Genomic DNA, 24759 nt, shown 5'->3' on the forward strand with positions numbered 1-24759 from the left:
AACAACCGCTCTCGCAGTGTCCCAATTCCCCTTGCAACTCTTCATGTTGAAGGGTTTGCAGAAACCGCCAATTTTCTTCTTCCCACTTCCGAGACCTGTTCTCGCGGGTGGTGTACTTCCAAGCGAGTCCATATAATCTCAACTCTGGAGTTTGTGCAAGTACCATCCGGTTTTCTAACTCGGGCGACTCAGTTTTATTAAGGACTCTGCACAGCCTGGAAGTCTCCCTTTCACTTTCCAGTTCCTCACAGTATGCTCTAAAAGAGTCTCGTTTCGGACGTTTTACGAGCCTCTTATATTCACGCTGTGAGTTTCGGAAGTTTAACCAGTCTTCATCTTTATTGCTTTTGCAAGCAAGATTTAGAAGTCGTCTGTTTGATTTTCTGAGTCTCTGTGCAGTTCCCGGTTCCACCATGGAAATGTTTTACCACGTCGGCCTGGGGAAATAGGACCAGCCTCTTCAAAAGCACTCTAAAAGTGTGCGATTCAGAGTTTTCAATTGATGGGGAGGGAGTTTAGCTTTGTCGCCAAGAAGCTCATTGAACTTGTTCCAATCCGTTTTTCTTGGATTACGACTAAATTTTAAGTAATAGTGATCTGAGAGTGGAACTTCATTTAGCATTCGCCAGTTTCTAATCAACTCTAACAACTTTGAAGTGCAAATTGTTAGGTCAATTACTTCACTTCTTCTTGTTCCCAAGAAAGTAGGGGCGCATCCTACGTTCGCGGTCGTCAGACCAGCTGAAGTGATTAGGTGGCAATTCACAAAAGCAAAAGAAACTGATTCAAACAGTTGTGCGAAGATGGCGACATAAACCCTTGGGGCGAGACCTACACGGTGGTAATGAAAAGGCTGCGGAGATCACCCCAGGCGACCTCTCCGCGCCTCCCGGAATAGATTGTTTCCACTCTGTTTCCTCACTACCAAGACAGCGGAAGACGAATGGTGGCCCAGGTCAACGAGTGCCTGATACTTCCAGTTATCGAGGAGGACCTACCGGGAATATGTCGTACGATCGGTGACAATAAGGCCCTTGGTTTAGATGGCACCCCTAACCGAGCTTTGAAGCTGGCAGTGATGACCAGGCGCGACTTTTTCGCCAACATCTATGACATGTGCCTGAAAAAGGAATATTCCCTGCCCAGTGGAAGATGCAAAAGTTGATGTTGCTTCCCAAACCCAGTAAGCCACATGGAGATCCTGCCTGCTGGACACAATGGGAAAGATGATGGAGAGAGTCATATTTTACAGACTCCTACCCATAATCTAAAGCGGTAATGGTCTGTTGCAGCATCTGTATGGGTTTTGATGCACTCACTCTACGGTGCATCCAATAAGCACGGTAGTGAGCCTGGCAAAAGACGCACTGAATGTTGGTGGTTGCTGTGCCGTCGTGGCGCTGGATGTCAAATACACATTCAATTCCACCAACTGGGGCCGAATTAAAAGCGCATTGGCTGACATAAGTGTTCCTGGATATTTGGCGTGTTTGGTGGCAAATTAGTTCCCTTTAATCTCCACGTAAACTTAGGTCACCCACTGTATGCGTGGGATTTCATAGTTCCCATCTGTTCACCAACAAAATGCCTGTGACAGACCGACAGTGAATCGATTTTAATAAGGTTTTGTTCTGCACAAAACCTTAAAAATGGAAACCTTATCATAACATGCTTCAAATGTTGACATAGAAAAAGGAATAAGATAGGATTGGCTTAGTTTGACTTTGGATCACAACAGCACACACCTAACTGTTCACTTAGGAGTTTGCCGTGCTTCATGAGGGTGAACATTTTCGGTTCGGCACAGATAATCGAACGAAGCTCCTGACTTAATTTTTTGTTTGATGATTGAGGGGTCCTAAGTCCGCATCCACTTGATATCGAACCGGACAAAATGGAGAGTAACTTACTTCCACCCCTTCGAACCGTTTCGGTAAGGCTGCTCCGAGTGCAGAAATGAGGCAACCACGGTACGTTTTCGGTCACAACCAAACCAACCGAACTGAATGAATCCATTTCACCCATACACGGTTCCTATTCGGTAAAGTGCTCATTTCACCCAAATAAAACTCAACAACTTTTAACACCACTTCATTAAATTCCAACGCGTGTGAAAGTCTTGATTGCACGAATTTGAACCGTATTGAAACCTATTCCTGTCGTGGGAACGTTTAGTGCTATACGGTTCCAATTAGGTATCGAATAGATACCGAATTTAAACCGAAACACTATTGCACATTTGTCGGCAGCGACTGAAAATGAACTGAACCGAACGAAACCGTATACCTATGAAACGAGCCCAAGGCTCACCAGTACGATAACCGCACTCTGCAACAATCCTTTGACTCAGACAGTCCCCGGGAGGACATACCAGCAAACGAGGGCGAGATAATGTATCAAAGTTCAGTGATCCGACAGGCTAGGCAGATAGGAAACTTCCGGAACAGGGCGTTTACTTACTTTAAACAATTGGAGAGACGCCTAGACAGGGATCCTCAGCTACGCGGGAAATATCACAAGGCTATCAGCGAATATACATATTTAGTTAGGGCATACGGAGCAAGCGATCCCTTTCATTGGATAGGATAGGGACGTCTATTGCCTTTCTCATCATCCGGTTATCAAACTATAAATCTCCACAACAAAAGCACGCTCGGTTTTTAATGTATCTGCGAAGACAGCGACTGGGGTAAGTCTAAATGACAAGCTGCATACTGGACCTAAGCCACAAGATGATTTGGCCCAGATCTTACTAAAATTTAGGGAATGGAAGTTCGCGATCTCGGCAGATATCGAAAAAATGATGCGAATGGTGATTATGCAGCCCTGTCATAGAAATTTCCAGCAGGTTTTGTATAGACCTGCCAGAGACGTACCGATTCAAGAATATATCCTCACGACCGTCTCAATTGGGGGAGATACCAGAAAACATTTAAAGGAAGACTTCTACATGGACAGTTTGTTAAGCGATGCTGAATCGAGGATAGCAGCAACAATCCTGATCAAGTAGATGACAGAAATGTTGAGGTCAGGCGATTACAATCTTTGTAAGTGGACTTCCAACTATCCGAGCCTGTTGGTCGGGATCCTAGAAGACGCCAAAGAATCAGGTATGTTCCAGATCACGCAGGAGTCCACGATTATCATCCTAGGACTAATGTGGGACCCGACCAAGGACCACTTTTGCCGATCCAGACAAGAAGTTAACGAAACGCCAGGTGTTATAGAATATTGCGGCACCAGTGACCTGCGAAAATTTTATTGCAGAACATTTGGCAAACGGGAATTGGCTGGAATGACATCCCTCGGAAGGAATTTTGGCTGCCTGGAAACGTATCGAAGCTGAGTTACCGCAATTGGAAGATTGACGCGTACCTCGCTGTATTGGTTACTCCGAGAAGCTACGATGTGAACTACACGGGTTCTGCGACGCATCGGAATCTGCATTGTTTCTTTCAGGGCACGAATATTTGCGTTTTCATCTGCATGGTAACGAAGGCGATGCACTTGGAACTTGTGAATGATTTACCGGCAGAAGCCTTTCTAGTTGCTTTTAACCGATTTACGACGAGGCGTGGATTATGCGCTGAGATCTACAGCGATCATGGACAAGGAGATGCAGCGGGTGATAATATATGCGTCAGAAATATCAGAAAAAGGACGCGGTTACCTGGTGATTTATCCCTGTCGCTACACCACATTTTGGTGGACTGTGGAAGGCAGCTGTGAAGGCGGTAAAACGACAGTTGAAATCCGTTTTTGATGGAGCAAGATTGGTATCCACCTTCGAAGAATTTACAACGGTGTTGTGCCAAGTGGAAGCATATTTAAATTCAAGGCCGCCAGTGTCTCTTTCAAATAATCCAGCTACTTTGACACCTGCTCTTTTTTTGGTTCAGCGTCCGTTGAAGGCCATACCAGAAGTCAATAGGACCCAGCATAACCAAGCCAAATTGGACCAACAGACTCCCAGTTTGAAGATCGGTCAGCTGGTTCCCATTAAGGAAATAGAAATTCCGCTGGCGAAATGGCCTTTGGCTCGCATTAATGCCATTCACCCTGGAAGCAATGGAAACATACGAGCCGTCACAGTCGAGCGAAAACACAATACAATAGTCTCCAGTTCCTCACAGGAAATAGGGGTTGCAATAGAAGGGATCTCTGAATTGTGTTGGATGCACACAAAAAGATCTAGACAATGTGATGTTTCACTGCCGAAACAAGATACTGAGGACGAATGTGAGCCTAGAAATTGTAAGTGCTCAAGGACAAGAACTGCCTTACAGTTATTTTTGCAGTTGTAAAGATTCGAAACGATCTTCTGAGGGGACAAGAACGACAAAAGCTAAAAGGACTTCGAAAGAACGAGGAGATAAAAGCAAAAGAGGTATGGTATGTATGGTAGACCCTGGGGTCTGGGTCCATACATTCCATGTTCGCTTGCTCTAGTTTCAGCGTTTACACGATTGAGCTGGTCTGGACGGCTCTGTCTAAAACACATGGTTTTTGCAAGTTTAATTCAGAATTTTCCAAATTAAATTACGAATTTTCCAAACAAGTTCAGATTTTTCCAAGTCAATTTCAGAATTTTCCATTTCAAATTGAGAATTTTCCGTTCCAAAATCAGAATTTTTCATTTCAAATTGAGAAACCTTGATTGAGTAATTAAGTGACTTCTCGGGAAAGACAACTAAAACAGTTCAGGTGACTGCCGACTTTTTCTTTACTTCAGGTATGATAAATTCTGAAATTGACTTGGAAAAATCTGAAATTGTTTGGAAAATTCGGAATTTGATTTGGAAAATTTTGAATTAGACTTGTAAAATCTATATCAAATTCTGTATTGGACAAAGCCAACAAAATATGCTGGCCCAAATAGTAGTTAAATAATGATTCCAAAAGTTGTCATCTCAATCAAGCTTTCATTTTTCATAGTGATTGGTCCTTAAGTTTCTGTGGTTACCATCTCCGTGTCTTTGAGCGACCACGTTCTCTAGTTGATGGAACCTAGAAGGGTGAAACTCGCAGTATCTACTGAGTTCTCCCATCTAGTTTTCTAAGTGGTATATAGCTTGCTTTCAACCTCCCTTACAATTAGACATCTGGACATCGTTTATTCTCAATCGGGTCGACGTAACTTCATTGGATGCTGGCAGTTTTATTTGATGGTAAAGGTGATGTTCATCACGTGTACCCCTATTAAGGCTCTCGGTAATCTCGGTAATTTTTTGGCGCTTATAATTGTTCTACTCCTCCATCCCCCACCCCCCTGCCCCTTCTCCTCCTACTCATTTAACTTCGCTGCTTCGTCCACAAACTGCAAGGACCCCATAAAAAGAAGTTTTAAGTTCCAAGAGATTAAGCAGATACGACACAGGAGCTCAAGGGCATTTCAAAAGAAACGTACCAGGACAATTTCATAAAGTGCATCGTTGAGACAATGTGTTGTCCGGCCAGGGGGGGGGGGGGGGGGGGCGAGTATTTCAAAAAAGGTCCGTACAAGCATAGGTGATTTCTAAATAAAATGCATTTGGTTTTGACATCAGTCCGTGTATTTTTTGAACAGGTCCATCTATCGTAAGACATAGACAACGATTCGAACCTAAGGTTCCATCGTACCGATTTTCGAGAAAGCGTTTTTCTATTTCCCTCTAACTTCAAAAAGATCCCAATTTTTACGATTTCGCTGAAAGCCAAAAGATTTGATGAATCTGGCGGTGGTATTACGAAAACTTCTTCTCTTTAGTTTTTATCTTTTCACCACAAAAAGGTCCATCGTCCTGGCAAAACGATTAACATTCCATTTCCAAAATTTGATTCCTTCGTAGCACTTCCACCTAAGCTCGGCACGTCAAACTCAGCTATCGAAGTGTTGATGCATTTCAAAGATTGCGCCATGAGGAAAGGTCGAAATTCACGTTTGCATTCGCCTTTTCTGCAACTCTTTCCGTGAAAATGGCTCCTTGTTTCCAATCATCAAAATGAGTTTTTCACTCTCGCCTTGCTTCCCTCAAGCTGTTAGTGAATGTGTATATGGAAAAGTGTTTAATCTTGTGGAAAGTTTTCTCTGTTTCCCTTTCGCAATTGCTTTTTACATACATATCCTTTCCTATATCAAACAACTTCCAATCTCTTCGAATTCTCGCCACTCGTCCCGCTTAAAATGGATAATATCCTGAACTCTTGTCGTCATAAACAACGCCTCTGATCCCTGTTCTGTTTGTGATAAAAATCCCGCAAAATGCGAGCATAAACAAGGTAACGTGTGTGGATGGGATTTAAATGTGTAAGTTTTTTTTTTATATTTTCTTTTTTTGAGATTTTCCCTGATATGTAGTGGAATTGGTAGGATAATGTTCATCATTCCACTTCGTTTTTCATTGATGCGCTACGCTCCGGAACATTTTCACGCTGAAATCAATGGATGCGGTGAGCCTGGCAACAATAACGTCGGTTCGACGTACTCGTGTGCCAGCTATCACAGCGATTCAACGGGAATAAACCCCAATTTGATTGGAACTACATCCCGAAAGATATGTTTTCCATGTTAGATGGGGTGGAACTGCACAGAAAAAATTTAATAAAAGACATGAAAGGGGGAAAAGGAGAAAGCAGATATGAATTTGGTGTAGAATGTTTGCTCCCATTTTTGGGCGGTAAATGTACTTCGTCTGATATCCATTTTTTTTTGCTGTGAGGATAGTGGAGCGCGGGCTGATAAGTTGATATAAATGTAGCACTAAGCCAGATAACGAAGGACTAATCTCGTCTGCTTAGTTACATAAGGGCTTGGAAAACTCTGACGCAACTTGATGTTATACGATATGATGGAAGCAATCTTTCGAAGCTGTTTCCGCTCCTTTCTCTAGGTCTCACAGGTGCCAAAAAATATAGAGACCAGTTCAGCCTTAGCAGAGACACTACTTGGAGACGTGTAATTCCCCAGTTACAATTGATGCCTAGGAGGTAGGAAGTTCAGTGTGAGCCAGGCTAACTATTTCTAGACATTGTGCCAAGTTTAGTGGAAGATATGGACGAAAATAGTTAAAACTAATTTCTCTTAAACTCCCTTCAATGTATGCCTATTTATACGCCTGTCTGTCTGTCACGTGCACTTTTGTCCGAAACAGTTGGCATGGAATTTGTTGGCAACGTTGGAATTGTCAACCTTCACGCTTGCAGACGATAACATCGTTCTAGGCTGGGTTTAAAGGGGGGCCTCCAACATTTTTTTTCCACCAAACATAACCATGTAGAGTATCAAATGAAAGATCCCGATGTCCTTCCGATGTCGGTCTTCATCGTCAGCTGCACGAGGAAGAGTGAGGGGATTGAAAAGTAATCACTTAAATTAAGGGTCCGTTCTCAGAAACTACTCAAAAGATCGAAAAGAAATCATGTTGACGTCTGTATACGATATCTAGAACCCAAAGCAATTTTATACCAACAACTCTAATTCAGTATAACTTGGCTGTCACAGCTCAACTGGAACTGCCTTCACCACAAGACCTCCGAAATGACAGCTTTCACAGGCAAAGATTACATCTCGATTGGAGCCATACGAGGTAGCTGTCAATGTCAAGTTGACCCTCAATTCTTATGGTAGCTACTATGTCCTCCGAAATGGCCGAATCCTAACGTCGATGAAGGGCTTATGTTTACTGGTTACATAATCCTCTAAATAGGGCAAATGAACGATTACCTGAAAACGACGTGATAAAAAGGAAACATAGACTACAAGGCTAATATCTAAATACCCAGCCAGATAAAAAACCCAAAATTATTCCCTTTGTGAGTAGCTAAGATGGGCTTGTGTCTGTTTCAACACTAATTATAAATTACAACATTTCAAGCTATGTAGATAACGATGGTTTATTGTCAACCCCCTTCTCATCCTTTCTTATGAATATCACCCAGTCATGTCCAATCATTAGGACTGTTGCGAATAATGTAACATATTACCTGATGGTGGTCGTGCCTGCAGAAATCATACTATTGGTATGATACCAACTGAGGTGCGCAACACTAAAGTCACTTTTAGACCAGTTTTACTAAAAGTACTCCAAAGTATATTCCACAGAAGATGAATTCCTAAGATCTGGGTACGTTTTTCGATTTCATAAGACAAATTGACGGACCAAAGATATTGCGCCAGGAGCGCCAATTTCGCCAACTTACGAATTATGTATTTAAGATGTGACATCTTTAAATGTTTAAAGTCTTAGAACCTGAACCTGGAATTTACATGGTAGTTTTCAAGAAACGTCACCTCAGCGAGAATCCAACGACTACCACGCCATCGACGATTACCTACCTTGTCCTGGTAAGGGAGCTCAGCAAGGAAGACCCTCTAGGGAACCAGCTAAGCGGTAATCAAAACTCCAAATCAAGGTTTAACTACCGTCATGAGGACTAAGTGATCGCATATGTTAAGATGTGGCCGTGAACGGTAAACTCTGGGTAGCTTTGCCTCGGTAAAAAGGTACTCTGCCAAGATCGACTGATTTTCTGCCGTAAAGCTAAGGCCATGACAGCCAATTATGCTAAATCACAAAACAAAAAACTGAAACAAAAACCAAAACCAGAATTAAATTTCCATCGTGACGATTCAACCTTGAGTGAAGGGGTAATCCTGAGCTTATAGATGGGGAACTTGAGTCTAGACACAGATTCTCCACTTATTCAGCGGAGCCGAAGCAGGCCCTTTCTGTCAGTACTCCTGACCCTGGGTTCCAGTCGGTGCCACTTGCTCAGGTTAAAGTTATGCCCACGGATAAGCATCTGTCCACGGACAGCAAAGAGCCTTCGGGCAAACTGACTTGGAGCAAACCGCCTCCGGTCAAATCACAAAGCGCAGGTTGTACCATAATTGCGGTGAAAGAAACATCTGGGGCACCTGCGGCTAAGTGGAAATCGAAGCGGCAGATGTCCTCGGCCGCTCCCAACTCTTCAATACAAAAGGCAGCAAAGAGGGTTGGGCCGGCAACGGTTAAGCCTTCATTTGTAGCCAAGGCTATCGAAACCGGTGGATGGGTCTTGTATGATGACACCAATTCATTTGGTTACGATACTGAACAACTTAGGAAAAAACTCATTCTAGCTATAAGGACTTCATCCTCGCAAGGCAAACGTTACCGCCAAGCTTTACCGGCGAAAACTAACCCTCAAAAACCCATTTATAAGAAAAGCGCTTCCCCAAGCTTTCAAAAGAGTAGCGTAATGGTGCTGAGGCTTTTGGAACAACGTGGTATCCAGGACGAAATCAACACCTCCACCTGGATTCTACTATGCAGCTTCTCAATCGCAGGCTTGGGACCGCCACGTTACAAGCTAACCTATTGCATCGAAGTGATAGACCCGCTCCTGTATGGTGATTTCAAAAAGCCTCCAGGCTAATTCAGTGAACGACCTATGTAATGGCGACACCGAAAGGGCCAAACAAACCATAAAAAGCTAACAGGAAGATAAAGCTCTCCTTTGGTGTTCTGCCTATTGCCTCTATGCCGTAGACGAAGCTCCCAGTGGAACATTCACCAAAGCTATCCAGCAGGACTCAGCATGTATGCGGGGGAAGCTCCAACATCAACATAAGAGGATCAACACTATTTGAGTATCTGATAGGAAGTGATCTGCAGATCGTTAATTTGGGTAACGAACCAACGTGGTCTAGCAAGAGGACATCGACATTACGGTGGGATCCCCTGAGATTGCGGCTCTTATTGAAGAGTGGATAGTATCAAACTATATCACACCCTCGGTCCATAAGCGTATTGACTTTGTAATGGGCAGGTTCAGCCTCCAATCACTCCATTTCGGAATTTTCGGAAGACAGATAAAGTAGAACTGAGACGCCCGAGTTATGATTGCTGGGAGGCTCATCAAATTCAATGTTGGAATTAAGGGAACAATCCACATGGTCACACCTAGCATGAGGTTAGCTTTCGGAACGGAAATCGGATTTGGCAAGACGGAGGAGAAAGACAACCTCCTCAACCGAACTTTAAAATCTGATTTAGCCACTGGGGGAATTTGTTACGAAAGGCTCAGAAAGCTATAAAGAAGAGCATAAAATAGGCTAAACGATCATAATGAAGACGCTTTTTGGGAAGACACTAATTCTCTGGCAACAACCTCAAAGCTGAAGCGGATCCTTGTCAGAGAACGTAGACAGGAGCTGGGTTACCTAATTTCACAGAGCGCGAGGTACACAGAAAGCGATGTAGAAACGGCAAACCATTTGTTTCAAATGCACTTCCCAGGTAGCATCCAAAATCTCATCTTGGAGTCGACAGGAACATACAGCCCTTCACTGAGATATTGGAGTCTAGCATGCAAAGTAGTATCACTGGAGCGAGTTAACTGAAACAATTCATGAGCTCACGGCAAACATTGAAAAGGCGATGTCTGAAGAAGAATACACCTTAGGCGCATTCATGGATATCGAAAGTGCCTTCAATTATACTTCATTCACGGTGATTTGGAAAATGGCGCGCAGGAGAAGCTGGCCGAAATCCAACAAAATTTAAAAGTCTAAGAAAATTGAAAATTTCCACGACCCCCGGGTCGCCAAATGGTCAAAAATGCAAAATCATCGGATACCTCGATCGAACGGGGAGGCGGCCCAGATTCCAGAAAAGCAAAGATTTCCACGCTACGGTGCTGGAAACCCAAGATATCAAGGAAAATGGGGCGGAAGAAGAGCTGGCTGAAATCCAGGAAAATTGAAAATTCCCACGACCTCCAGGTCGACAAAGTGGCCACAAATGCAAAATCGTCGGATTACCGTGAGCGATACCTCGATCTAAAGGGGAGGCGGCCCAGATTCCAAGAAAGCCAAAAATTTCTACGCTACGGTGCTGGAAATGCAAGATATCGAAGAAAATTAGGGGGAAGGGAAGTTGGCCGAAACCCAAGAAAATTGAAAATTTCAACGACCCCCGGGTCGACAAAATGTCAAAAATGCGTTACCTCGATCGAACAGGGAGGCGGCCCAGATTCCAGAAAAGCAAAGATTTCCACGATACGGACGAACGGACACGCAAGATATCAAGGAAAATGGGGCGCAGGAGAGACTGGCCGAAATCCAAGAAAATTGAAAATTTCCACGACCCCCGGGTCGACAAAATGTCGAAAATGCAAAATCGTCGGATTTCCGCGAGCGATACCTCGATCGAAAGGGGAGGCGGCCCAGATTCCAGAAAAGTAAAAATTTCCATGCTACCGTGCTGCAAACGCAAGATGTTAAGAAAAGTGGGGTGCAGGAGAGGCTAACCGAAATCCAGGAAAACTGACAATTTCCACGACCCTCGGATCGACAAAATGGTCAAAAACGCAAAATCGTCGGAATTCCGCGAGCGATACCTCGATCGAAAGGGGAGGCGGCCCAGATTCCAGAAAAGTAAAAATTTCCATGCTACCGTGCTGCAAACGCAAGATGTTAAGGAAAGTGGGGTGCAGGAGAGGCTAACCGAAATCCAGGAAAACTGACAATTTCCACGACCCTCGGGTCGACAAAATGGTCAAAAACGCAAAATCGTCGGAATTCCGCGAGTGATACCTCGTTCGAACGGGGAGGCGGCCCAGATTCCAGAAAAATAAAAATTTACACGCTACCGTGCTGGAAACGCAACATGTTAAGGAAAGTGGGGCGCAGGAGAGGCTAGCCGAAATCCAGGAAAGCTGAAAATTTCCACGACCCCCGGGTCGACAAAATGGTCAAAAATGCAAAATCGCTGGATTCCCGTGAGCGATACCTCGATCGAACGGGAAGGTGGCCCAGATTTCGGAAAAGCAAAGATTTCCACGCTACAGTGTTGGAAACGCAAGATATTAAGGAAAATGGGACGCAGGAAATTCAAGAAAATTGGAAATTTCCAGCACCCCAAGACAAAATGGTCAAAAATGTAAAATCGTCGGATTTCCGTGAGCGATATCTTGATCGAACAGGGAGGCGGCCCAGATTCTAAAAAAAAAAATGTCCTTGCTACAGTGCTGGAAATGCAGGATCAAGGAAAATACGGCGCAAGGCAAGCTGGCCGAAATCTAAGAAAATTTCAAATTTCCACGACCCTCGGGTCGACAAAGTGATCAAAAATGCAAAATCGTGGAATTTCCGCAAGCGATACCTCGATCGAACGGGAAGGCGGCCCAGATTCTAGGAAAGCAAAGATTTCCAAGCTACGATGCCAGAAACGTAAGATATCGAGGAAAATGGGGCGCAAGAAAGGCTGCTCAAAATCCAAGGAATTTTGAAATTTACATGACCCCCAGGTCGACAAAATGGTAAATAATGCAAAATCGTCGGATTACCGTGAGCCTCGATCGAAAGGGGAGGCGACCCAGATTCCAGAAAAGCAAAAATGTCCACGATCCGATGCTGAAAACGTAAGATACCAAGGAAAATGGGGCGGAAGAGAATCTAGCCGAAATCCAAGAAAATTGAAAATTCCCACGACCCCCGGGTCGACAAAAATCGTCAAAAATGCAAAATCGTCCGATTCCCGCGAGTGATACCTCGCTCAAATGGGGAGGCGGTCCAGATTCCAGAAAAGCAAAGATTTCCACGCTACGATGACGGAAACGGAAGATATCAAGGAAAATGGGGCGCAGGAGAGGCTGGCCGAACCTCGCTCGAACGGGGAGCCTAGTCATCCACAAATCCTAAATGACATCAGCTGTAGATTGATCTCAAGTCAGACGATCAAATCGATCCTCAATAGTCCTTCACCAAGTTTTGAAGGGCCGTAAAGAATGTCGACTTGTATCTGTCAAAGGTTTCTACTTCCCTTGGGGGGGTTGTCAAATCAACAATTATCCTGATGGCTGCTCGATGTTGGCCCCAACCAATAGATATCTGGATGAACTTTATACTCGCTTCGTCAATAGGAACTGAAGTCCACAGAGGTGCCCTTGACCCAAAAAGGTGGGATTTGAGCACTACTGTTCTGTTCTAACTCTTTTTGAGACAGGTCTGCCAAATTTTCGATTTGAATCCTGTCTTCATTATTGAACAACGGACGAACTACATGTAATTCCTACTTCTCATGATTTTGAGTTTTTAGCGTATGCGAATGAAGTCTGATGATCTTGATCGTGTGTTATATAACAAACTGTAATTGCGTGGTTCATTTGAACAACGTTCAGACAGTCTAGAATGCGCCAACTTACCTTCTTGTCTTGCTGCCCAACAAACTGATGTCGCTGATATATACAATAGTAGGGAGTACACTGCTACAACTAACTGCCACCACACACTTTTGCCGCCCATTGCAATCACGCTTCTATTCTCCCTTCGATTTGTATCATTGCACCTTGTTTTTCTAGGAGGAAGTGATAATGACGACGAAGACGCAACCATGTCCGTGACTTTTAGTCGTGACGCTGCCGCTTCTGTCGCCAATCTACTATATTCATTATTTGCATTAACTAATGGTATTCTACACTCTACTACGTTATTAGGATGATGATCACTAGCATTTTTATCGTTTTCCTCTCCTGTTAATTCAGTGTTTGCCGTAATTGTCGTTGTTGCTTCAGGAGCCGCAGACTCCCGTCGTGTGCCTGTTGCGTCTGATGTGTATCTGACCTTTTGCAATGGGACTACTGGCGATCTTGCTTTTGTCTTTGATGATAGTATCAATCTCGATGATTTGGATGCGGCGATGGTAGGTAGGTTTAGAGTCATGCCAACATGACTGGTTGTTTGACAACAATTACTATCGATCATGTTCGAATCTGAAGAATTCAAAAAGTGACCGCGCAGTGCCGACATGATCAGCGAGAATGTGGCTTTTGCCGCACTTTTTTCGTAATTCTGGCCACAATAATTATCACTTTGGCGGCACAATGCTTCCACTGTTGACGATGATGTCGATCGTTCGATTGGAGTTCTTTTTGTTGCTGCTGCAGTTGAAGTGCTGCACAAATTCATCTTTGATTTTTGTTCTGACGATGACGACTCCCCCATTCTGGAAACTAGCGTCCCATCCGGGGCGGAAGGCGCTCTGTAGTGCTGATGATAGTGATCAAGCTTCAATGGAGTCTGGAATCAAAGAGAGAAGAAAGAATTTCAAAATGATGCAAAGAAATTATGAAACTAGAAAAAAGATAGAAAATAAGCAGTCATCCATAAATAGATGTTGAAAAGCCATGAGCCTTTGGAGATGACTGGTCCAAACACTTGAAAGACCAAGTCAACGATGACGATGATCTGGCAAATTCACTTGCAGAGGATGGTTTAGCCGCGATTATCTGATATTATTTGCTTTGATTGCTCATTTCCAGCCACATGCCCGACCGAGCAGAAGAAAGAACGCGAAATCGAACGCCTCATTCCTCATTCCTAATTTATTCCGGCGAACGGAATAATGATGATATGAAAATTCCAAATCAAATCAGATTTAATGTCATGTTGTCTTCCGATGACATTGATATGGGTTCAATTGCTTTCGACGATGGATCGGGCGATACTTTGGGGCCATCAAGGCTGGGGCTAGTCGCAGTGTGAGGAGGAAAAAACGCAATCTTCAAAAAAGCGGAGTTGACGTTAATGAGCATCAACTATGTCATAAATTGTTCTCCGGCTATGTTTCAAGCATACAATTAGCGAAGCTGGTAATTGACGATAAGACAAAAAAATATTGACATTACGGATGATATGATTATCTGGCGTTTTTGAATGTTTCCTTTTGAATTCAATGATCCACGGGGTCGGAAAATGGAAAAAAATCTGAAGCTTACTTGGAAAAGATATGACTCACAAAATGGGTTCTATTTAGTTGTTAAAGTTTTTGGTTTGCCGAAATCGAATCAATTTAAAACCAGAAGCAATTTGCACATCCCAAATTCCAGTTTTAACCTTCAAGAACTCCGGAACCATATACGTTGACACTAGACCGGATTCCAATAATATTCTCACTTTTTGGGTGATCAGGACTACTGAGCTGGTGTCGTAAGGACGATAGGGCAAACGGACTTCTTTTCATTTTCTTAGTTTTAATTCGATTAGCTTCCACCTTTCCAATATAGTAAAAAGTTTGTCCTGCCTTCCTAGATAAAAGTGACGTTCGACTATTAATAATTCAACATTCAATCCCGATTAACGATTAGTTTTAATCAATTAGTCATCAGTTTAAGTCAATAATTAATCACGACTAATTGACTATTTTTCTTCATCGTTTGAAGGTGGAAAAGTCCGAAGCCTACTGCTAGCTCCTGCGGTACAATCCTGAGTTACTAAAGCTACTTTGGGTCGTGGGGCTGGATCATTCCTTATCAGCAGTTCGTTGTGGTTCCCGCCCTTTCCTCCGTTTTTCATTGGAGTTCTTCCTGCCTAAGCTGCTCGAGAATAGTTCCCTACACAGTTTCAATTTGTTCCCAAGCCTTGACTCTAGGATGCAGTCCACAATATTTTCAGGTGGTAAGCGCGAATCCGTGACAACCTCCAATCTTGTCCTGTGGACAATGAATCTGGAGTAATCAAATACACCACGCTCTGCATTCTTAGCTATATTAGCGCTCCTTGGGTAGCATAGTGAATGGTGATGCACAATTACCTTCATGTCCGCCCAAGAATTCTGTTAGCTCTTGACTTAACTCTCCATGGCTTCGTACAATTCATCTTCGAATGTCCGAAATCATGCGGTTTATTCAGTCACCAGCTTGTGAGTTATGACATCTCTTTTGACATTCTGTAATGGATTCCCACCGCGCCACCGTTACCATCGTAATGCGCTAGACTCCGCGGTTGCAAATCGTAGAGCTACTGGCTTTGATTCACCAAGATGTCTATCAGGAACATCCCTGCTGATACGCAGTTGTCCAGAAAGCACGGCATGTTCAGAGTGTCCTTAACTGATTCGCCACAGTTACCCATATTAGAGCGATGTAGAATAGCAGAAAACTAACTACCTTTGAAGGAAGAAGACGTTGGCTTTGTCTTGCACCCCCCACCCCAAATCCGCCAAACCAATGGTTGCCACGTTATTAGGAAGGCGTAGTAGATTAACCACGGTATGGAGCCTAGGATAGAACCTTGTGGCACATCATAAGTTGTCAGGAAAATTTTCTATCCACCGTTCAAGTCACAATCGACAACAATGTGGGGCCTGCAGTTTGACTAGGACCTCGATGATGTTTTTCCATTTACCACTGCACAGTATTTGTTTTCTTCAATTTCAGCCTAAACCAAGTCAGCCGCCATATTGATTGCGTCGACGGTTGACCTCATTTTACGAAATCTGGATTGCTTGCCAGGAAGGCCTCTTTTCTTCACTGCAATTGGGTGCGGCCTGTTGTTCAAATAGTTAGCCAATAGTAGTGACCAAACATATCGGTTTATATGAGCATGGGTTACCCAATGGTTTACCTAACTTCGGAATGAGTATTACCTTTTGTAGCTTCCATTGCCCGGCAACCGTTTAGATATCCCTCGATTACCGAATTCTACCAGTAACTGGGGTTTCGTCTCAGGGAAGCTTGATGTCGAAGCACACAGGCACCCCATTCCCGCTGCAATTTTACCAGAAGGAGGCTGACCTGTCAAACTTCTCATTGTCCGCTTCCCGATAGAAAGGTACTGCCCAATTTTGTTGGCTGTCCAGCTCGCGTTGTTCTGTTTGTTGGCTTCATAATAATCCTATGAGAGTTTTGGATGATGATGCCCTTGAAGTGTGCAGAGTAATCATCCGAGAATGAACAATTTTGTCTGAACGAAGCGGCATTTGTGGGAAGTTTTGCTATACTTTTGCAAATTGAAAATAGATTACTTGTCGAAGCTTATGGTGATTATCCGCTATCGGAAAACAGACGCAGGAAAGAGTTTAACCGATTCAAAAGTAGTAATTTTGACATTTGCGACCAACCACGCCCCAGTGCACCAAGAAAGTTTGAAGACGAAGAACTGGAATCGTTACTTGAAGAAGATCCGTGTCAAAGTTTACAGGAATTATCGGAAGCGTTAAATGTTGATCCAGCGACAGTTGAAAATGCGTACACAAACTTGGATTCATCGAAAAAGAAGGAAATTTGGCGCCGCATCAGTTGACCCAAAGACTTCAAGAAAGGCGAATGGCCACTTGTAAACTGTTTCTTGAAAGACACAAAAAGACGTCAACTTTGTATGGAATAATTACCGAAGATGAAAAGTGGATTCACTCTGACAATCCTAAACGGAAAAAGCAAGAGTGAAGCCAGGTGAACCGTCAAAATCGACACCAAAACGAGACATTTTGCTTATGTTGTGCAGCTAGTGGGACCAGGAAGGTCTGCTATATTACGAGTAGTTGCAACTGAATGAAACTGTGACAGCTCAAAAATATCGAGAACAAATTATCGCTTTAAGTCAACGTTTGCACGTTTGACAACCTGGATGGACCGAAAAACATACGAGCGTGATTTTGTTCCGCGAAAACGTTAGACCTCATGCTGCGAAAATCGTCAAAGAAACGTTGGAGTTGCTGGCTGGGAAGTCTCTGGACATTGCACCCTCGGACTACCATTGGTTCCGAACGATTCAAAGCGGTTTCCAAGACCAGCGCTTCTGAGTAGAAGACAAAAATTGGGTAGACTCATGGATCGCTTCAAAAAATCTAGAACTCTTTCAAAGAGGGATTCGTCTTGCAGATGCAGATGGAAAATATTTTACTTAACTCCAGCTGCAAATGTTTGCTAAATAAAATTATTTTCGACTACCTAAAAACGACTGTTATTTGTCCCGCCCCCAATAGTTCTCCCCTCCGAAAGAAGTTGATTCCTCCATAGTTCCCTAGCACTACATTCAGGCCTGAAGATGTCCCTAATAATATTCGTCCTCTTACATTGGTTTCTCTGCTGCTCTATTCTTCTGGTTATGCGTCAGGTCAGGTGTTGCTGAAGTTGGAGTAGTCAAAATAGGAGCAGCTAGAGTGTACGGGTAGCTTAGCGGCATGTCCAGGGACCCATGTAAGTGGGGTTGACGAAGAGGACTCAAGTTCGATCCTCAGTCAAACCAAATTTTGGAAACTAATATAAATACATTGCAAAGAGTGGAGGGAGCCGGGGATTCTGATGGGGCTCCCACTAGCAAAATAGCCAGTCGGGAGTCGCCGTTAGCATCTGTTAGCGCGATTGATTCCTTCAGGTAGAGCCCAGAAAAGGCACGTAAGACCAACAAATAGCAACAGTGGAGTTACTTCTCAAACTAATGCTTGAGACGTTCACATGGCTGGGATCATTGATTCAGAATTTAATGCACCCAATGATCAGGTTCCTTTTATTAGGGCAACAAAGTTTAAAACGAAATCGTGCACAATCACAACAGAAGTGATGATTGCACCAGCAGCACAAACGATACTAAAGACATACCTTCCCAACGAGCTTTTTTGCAAAGGAGTTTTTCAAAGTGATAAGGACACTCCACAAATGGGCACTAAGCGACAAAAGGGTCCTAATGGTAAGGTACAATCTCCTTGACGAACAGCAAAACGCAAAAAGGAGAAACCTACTTGGCCACGACCTAGAAAAGACTACTAGCCGTACCGAAGACCTTACTTGGTTACTTCCGCCAAGTGAGCTACGGTTGGAAGAAAAAAAGCCAGGTCGGACGCACTTATCATAAGTCATTTTCACAAAAATTCACGCATCCTACCGTGCACCTATCAAAATGGACACACGCGAGCTTATCCTGAAAAAAAATAGGAAAAAAACAACGGCTCGACCGGCCGCGTGGAACCATACAACTCCGGACCCGAGTGCCGGGATCGAAAAGGAGAATCCACCACGGATTACATCCTCGACCGTCGCTTCCCCTGCCTCAGATGTTTTGTGAGGCGTGACCTCTGAGATTACCCCCCTTCTGTGACATCCTCAGGTCATTATCATGGAGGATGCCATGGAGTGGATTATTTTCCAGGATCCGATGTGAACCCACGCACCGGAAGGGACCTGTGGATTTTTGTGAAAACGACACGTGAGTTATCGAAGCGCTCAAAAGACCCCTCCTCATTCCCGAGCCTGGTCAATACATCTTTTTAGGTATGCCAAGGTGCCTGAGTGGAGGATGTAGAAAGAAGTAGAGTGGGTCTTGACCATTCACTTGCCCATCCGAGACTCTGGAGCTCCACCTTTTAAATGTTTGCTGAGGAGTTAGCTCAAATTAATGACTCAATATATTGAAATTAAAGTTCATCATCACATTTTATTGAGTTTGTGGGTGTCTGGTTTGCATCGTGGCTTTCAGTCTCGATCGGACTAATCGAAGTAGGGAGGATGGCCGTGCCGTCACCCCATCCCTAGTCTGGGGAAGACTTAGGTCTGCCATGCCGGACAGATTCCTTACAAAACGTAGAGTTTCCCCAAACCCATTCTTTTATTTCCTTAAAACGCTTTGGGCTGATTAATCTAGTGGGTCGGCGGTGGTCGTCGACTTTCTTTTTCTTGGGAGTTTTTATTTATGGCGCTGACGATTTCTGGGATTTAGGGAAGAGCATAAATACCGCGAACTTTTACACTAACTTCTTTTTTTGTCTATTCGTTAAATTTTTTTTAGCTTGCTATGATATTGTCATGGCTTCTGACGAAGTTCCAGTAAGTATACATCGGGGGAGGATCAGGAAGTGGAGGTAAAGCCCCATTGTGCAAATGGTCGTCCGACATCAGAAGGAAAAGGGAGCCCGAGCCGCCTTGGTAGTGCCATCAGCGGACCTATCATCTAGCGCTGACGTAGAAACTCCACTCATCTCCTCTCGGCAAAGACACAACTGACATAATCTACATTTTGACACTACGGAAGCTCAGGTTCCCACCGGAACACTGCACGATTCGGTCGACAGTGAACGTATCCAATGAGAACTCGCAGGGTCCCTGGTCGTGCCGGGATGCCTCTACACTTCGTGCTGGAGCGTCGCATTTGCCATCTGCGAGTTCGGGTCGAAGACCAACTACCGATCCGAACAGATTCTCCAGAGGAGGCAATTATCCGGACGACCGCGTGGGTAAGAAAGTATCCGAATGGGGGGAGCCTCTGAGTCGATGCCGATTGGTAGTTTCTTTGATCGGATGGCAATGCTGACGGAAGATACCGTGGGAGGGCAGTTTCACTCCTTGAGTTGTCATCTCCACTTGTTGTTAGCAGGACCTGCCCTAGAATGGTATTGGCTTTGTCGACGGGGGGCTGGTCCTCTGGCGTGGAATCGACTGTGAGACCAACTGCGAGATCGGTTCGGTCAGCCTGCCTCCGATGGAGATATTCGGAGGCACATGAGCAGCTGATTCCAGGGAGATGTCGCGCTTTTTGATTTCCAGCTGGAGGACCACCTAACCACCCCCTTGCCTATGAAAAGCTGTTCATTCCGCTTAAGCGAGCTCTGCTCAGACAGCATCTTAGTACCTTGGCGCAGCTTCGACAACCTTCTGGGAAGCTTGAGTTCCTTGATAAGACGTAGAGATAGAGGGGAGGGTTCGGAACGACCCGGAGAGCGAACCTTCACTCCATCGCTTCTCTTGTCCCTCCCTCAACCCCATTGTGAGTGAGGTCTCCAGCGATCCAGAACGTACGCCTTAGAACGTCGGAGAGGTGGACAACCAGCTGGAGGCTATTTTGCTAGCTCTTTGGGCTGGAATCGCCGTGAACCTGACGACCGATGGGACCTGTGTTGCGCCCCCCAACCCATCCGAATGTCGGAGAGATGGACAATCAGCTGGAGGTCTATTGCCAGCTCTTTGGGCTGGAATTGCCGTGAATCTGACCACCGATGGGACCTGTGTTGCGCGCCCCTATCTCTTCGAACGTCGGAGAGGTGGACAACCAGCTGGAGGTCTTTTGTCGTGTCTTTGGGTTGGAATCGCCGTGAACCTGACCACCGATGGGACCTGTGTCGCGCGCCCCTTAAGGTATTTTGTTACGGTTGCAGCTCGTCTGACACTTATAGATATGACTGCATGGCGTGTGCATAAAAAAATGGCGCGAAGAGGAGCACCATACCACCAGAGGCTTCCCATTGTCTGGTTGGCGGTGGTCCCAGTATAGAAGCGGCCGTATCTATTAATTCATAGATTTGACATGTCCGTATCCCGTCTTTATCACCAGGCATAGTTCCGGGGTTGCATTTAATGTCTGTAGTCCGTCTGAATCTGAATAGACCATATTGTTTTTCAACGATAACTTTATAAAATTAACCGCAACACCCCAACTCGGATTTCTCGATGGGAGCAGCGGGTTGGCCAACGAGCCATCATCATGGTGTGCGTGCGAATCAGTGCTGGACCGCGCCCACAATCCAATATTTCGCCTATGCCCAACAGACAACACCTAACGGGGATCTTCTAGCACCGCAACCCATGTTAGAAGACCATATGATGTGATGTCGGAATCGTCCTCGGTGGGTGTGCTGTTGCGTGCACGCAAATCCCCGTGGTTGAGTGTTTTCTAAGCACCGGAAAAGAGACGCGAATTTTTGTGAAAATGACATGTGATAGATCGAAGCGCTCAAAGGACCTCTCCCCCACATTTTCGAGCTCTCTCACGAGCAACCATCTTGGCTTTGCGTTACTTCGAGGAACAACATCGATCACTTCCAAAATTACCATCATAGCCGGTTTTCAGAGAGTGCGATAGCTGGACGCCACTCACCAGGCTCTCCGTTTTTGTACTGAGGCAAGGTACTGGCAGCCCATATTTCTGCGCCACAGAGCAGAACAAACTGCGCTGCATTCAAGGGATGACGTTTCCTTATGGATGTAGGGTCGAAAAATTCGTGATATGCTGACTTAAGGCCGAGACACTGGGTACTTTGATTTGCTCGATGAAGCTCATCTTGGTGTCGAGCATTCATCTAAGGAAAGGTAGGGTCGGGATTTCTCTTTTTAGTCAACCTCAATACTTTGGATTTTTCCAGTGCAAGGCAGAACCCTTGAGTAGTCCATCCACTTGTCCGCCGGAACAATTGCGCCTGTTCAACAGTGCGTCCTTCAATAAGGACCGTGGCATCATCCACATAGCCGACCAACCGTGAGGTTCTCTGGCATGTCGGATCCTTACAGTGGAAGGATGGATCTGTGTGCTACCACTGCCACGATTAGGGAGATCTATTCCAATTCCGAGATGGAATGGTATATGCGTCCAATCCATTCACTCTTACTAATGAATTGTGAAAACCCCTGGAAGACTTACTCTAAAAAACAGAGACTCCTCAGCAAATTATATTCTGAAGATTAAAAAAACTTCTCAACAACTGAATCACAATCTTCTCCCGTCTAAGCGACGTTGTACATTTATAAGTTTCCAGGATCCAGCCCCAGCACAAGTACATCTATCTATTCATTGTCTTCACCCAACTTAATCGAACTTTTCCTCTAAACGTTCCCATAGAAAACTTTCATTTCATAACTTCCATGAAATTAGAAAATTTTTTGAATTTTTCATTAAACTACAAATATTTACACATTTATGAGATGCTTCCATAATTTCCTTGTGCACAGAAGCCTCCTGGAAAGTTTCCCCAGAGTGCAATTTTAATGAAAACGTTACTGAAGTCAAACTGAGTTGTCAGTCATGCAGTTGCCAGGACCAAAGCGTCGGCAAATCGCTAAGAAGTAACAGGAGACACTCCACCGAACTCTTGCAACTACAACCATTTTCATTATTTTATGCAAAACGAACATCGTTAAGTGAATACTCCAAGGACTTTTTCTTAAGTAGTTGTAGTGGCATCGTTGCCCTCGTCGGAGGATTCTTCAAGGATACACAACTATCAACCGCCACTTTGTCATCTCAGTTTCCGGTTTCTACATCTTGGCCTCTCCTTTTCTGTCCCCGCCAGTTGACGTTTCTTACGACGAATTAAACCGTCTTCCCTAGTCGAGTTCTCCTTACGCATTTCCCTTTCAAGATGGAGACACTCAAAACCGTAAACGTAATAGCATCGCAAACAAATTAAAATTTAACGAGTGGATTGTGGGGTCCGTAGGAACGAGGTGGTTTAAGACATCTTGCGGTTTGTGTTTATCTTCGGTAAACTTTTGATAGTTTCGCGGTTGAAAGTTAAGATAATTTTCGCTAAGGAAGATGACGGTAATGGTTTGACCCTGGTATGATTTCAAGGAGCCATGAATATTTCGAGCTCAGTAAACACGCAGGACTAGGCAAATTTGTATATAAATCACAAGGGAGAGGAATAATGAAGCTTCATCAAAGGGAAAGTTGGAGGTAATCCATTAATTAACACTTGAAGAAAAACAGCAATGAAAGTGATTTCAGAGTCACTGAAGAATTAGTGATTATTCGTAGAGAGTCTTCAGGATGAAACTTCGGTGTGCATACCGAATGAAGGACCAGTGCTCTTGTACCATTTTTTGGAGGCCTAAATATTAGAAGAGGATCTACTCTCAAAGACCATCGAAGTGGCCACAATAAGCGAGCCTTGTCGCAACATTTTTTTTTTTCAGCAGTATCAAGCATACAGAGCGGGCGGTATGAAGACGGCAGTTCGGGATCGCCTTTCCCTTTAGGGATCAGCGCAAGCCTCGCAACTTTCCAACGAGCAGGGAAAATGCCCTCTTTCAGGTAAGCGTTGAATGCGCCGAGCAGTAGGTCTGGCCGGTGTTGGAATACCAGAGTTTGTACACCTCTGCTGGAATACCATCGGGTCCTGGCGCCTTCTTGTTTTTCATAGAGAGGACTGCCTGTTTCAACTCTTTGACAGAGAAAAGTGGACAGTCGTCTGCGCTCTCCGCGCCGACGTCACCATCCCATACGGGGTGTGCAGGGAAGAGTGCCCTCACAATGCGGTCCATCTGCTCGGTCTTAAGTGAACAGGGTTTCCGCAGAGCCCTGATTTTTCGGGTTACAAGTTTGTAACCGAGTCCCCACGGATCCCCATTCACCTCGTTGATCAGATCTTGCCAGCAGCGAGCTTTGCTCTTGTTTATTGCGCTGCGAAGTCTCCTTTTGGCTGATGTGTACTCCATCATTATGGTACATGCCTCCTCCCGGTCGCCTAGACGTTGTGTTAAGCGGCGGAGCCTGTGACATTCCTTCCGGAGCTCTGCGATTTCCACTGTCCACCAATACACGGAAGGTTTGTCGCGCCTCGATGTCTTCCTGGGCATGGAGGCTCCGCAGACCGTCGTTATCAGGTTCATAACTGAATTTACGACAGTGTCAGCAGCGGCGCCATCGCCCCCAGGAGTACCCTTCAGCGTGGCCCCACCTGTTCCCAGAGTTTCGACAAACTTCCCGGTGTTCACTTTCGCGACGTTCCATACACAGAAAGATCGCTGGGGTGGCGCACACCGAGAGTTTGTGTCCACCACTTCGAAAGCAATGTATTGGTGGTCACTTGCTGAAAAGTCTTACAGAACTCGCCACCCGTCCACCAGCGACACCAGTGATTCCGATGCGAAGGTTACGTCTGGAATGCTTCCTTCGCAGCACGGGCGCCGGAACGTTGGGGTGGATCCGGTGTTTAGAACTACCAGTCCTGTTCTCGCCGCCATTTCCAGAATTCGTTTCCCTCTGGAATCTGTGTGAGGCATGCCCCATTCAAGTGCCCTAGCATTGAAGTCACCCCCGACCAGGATCCGCCCATCCGTGCTTAAGATTGCGTCCTCCAAAGCATCAAGCCTCCGACGAAAGTCCGGCATCGTCTCATTCGGCGTAAGATAGACACTAAAAAACGTTATCCCTGAACACCGAATCCAGACAAAGCCGTCCCCTCGGCCTTGGGCAAGAACCCCCAGGAAGGTGCCGTCCCGAACCCAGATGGCAGCGGTAACTGATATGTC

General features: G+C 44.9%; 1 protein-coding gene across 5 annotated transcripts in view; it reads right to left on the reverse strand.

Annotated features, from left to right (window-relative positions):
- LOC119652536 overlaps positions 1 to 24759 on the reverse strand; it is a 425047-nt gene that overhangs the window by 344966 nt on the left and 55322 nt on the right. For all 5 annotated transcript variants that reach the window (XR_005249556.1, XM_038056740.1, XM_038056739.1 and 2 more), the window contains exon 2: positions 13168 to 14041. Coding sequence is in view for 4 of the 5 variants with exons in the window: in XM_038056740.1 (XP_037912668.1) it covers positions 13168 to 14041 (874 nt within the window). In the remaining variant the exon portion in view is untranslated. The remainder of the gene's footprint in view (positions 1 to 13167; positions 14042 to 24759) is intronic.

The sequence above is a fragment of the Hermetia illucens genome, chromosome 3, assembly GCF_905115235.1.
Source record: "Hermetia illucens chromosome 3, iHerIll2.2.curated.20191125, whole genome shotgun sequence".
NCBI lineage: Eukaryota > Metazoa > Arthropoda > Insecta > Diptera > Stratiomyidae > Hermetia > Hermetia illucens.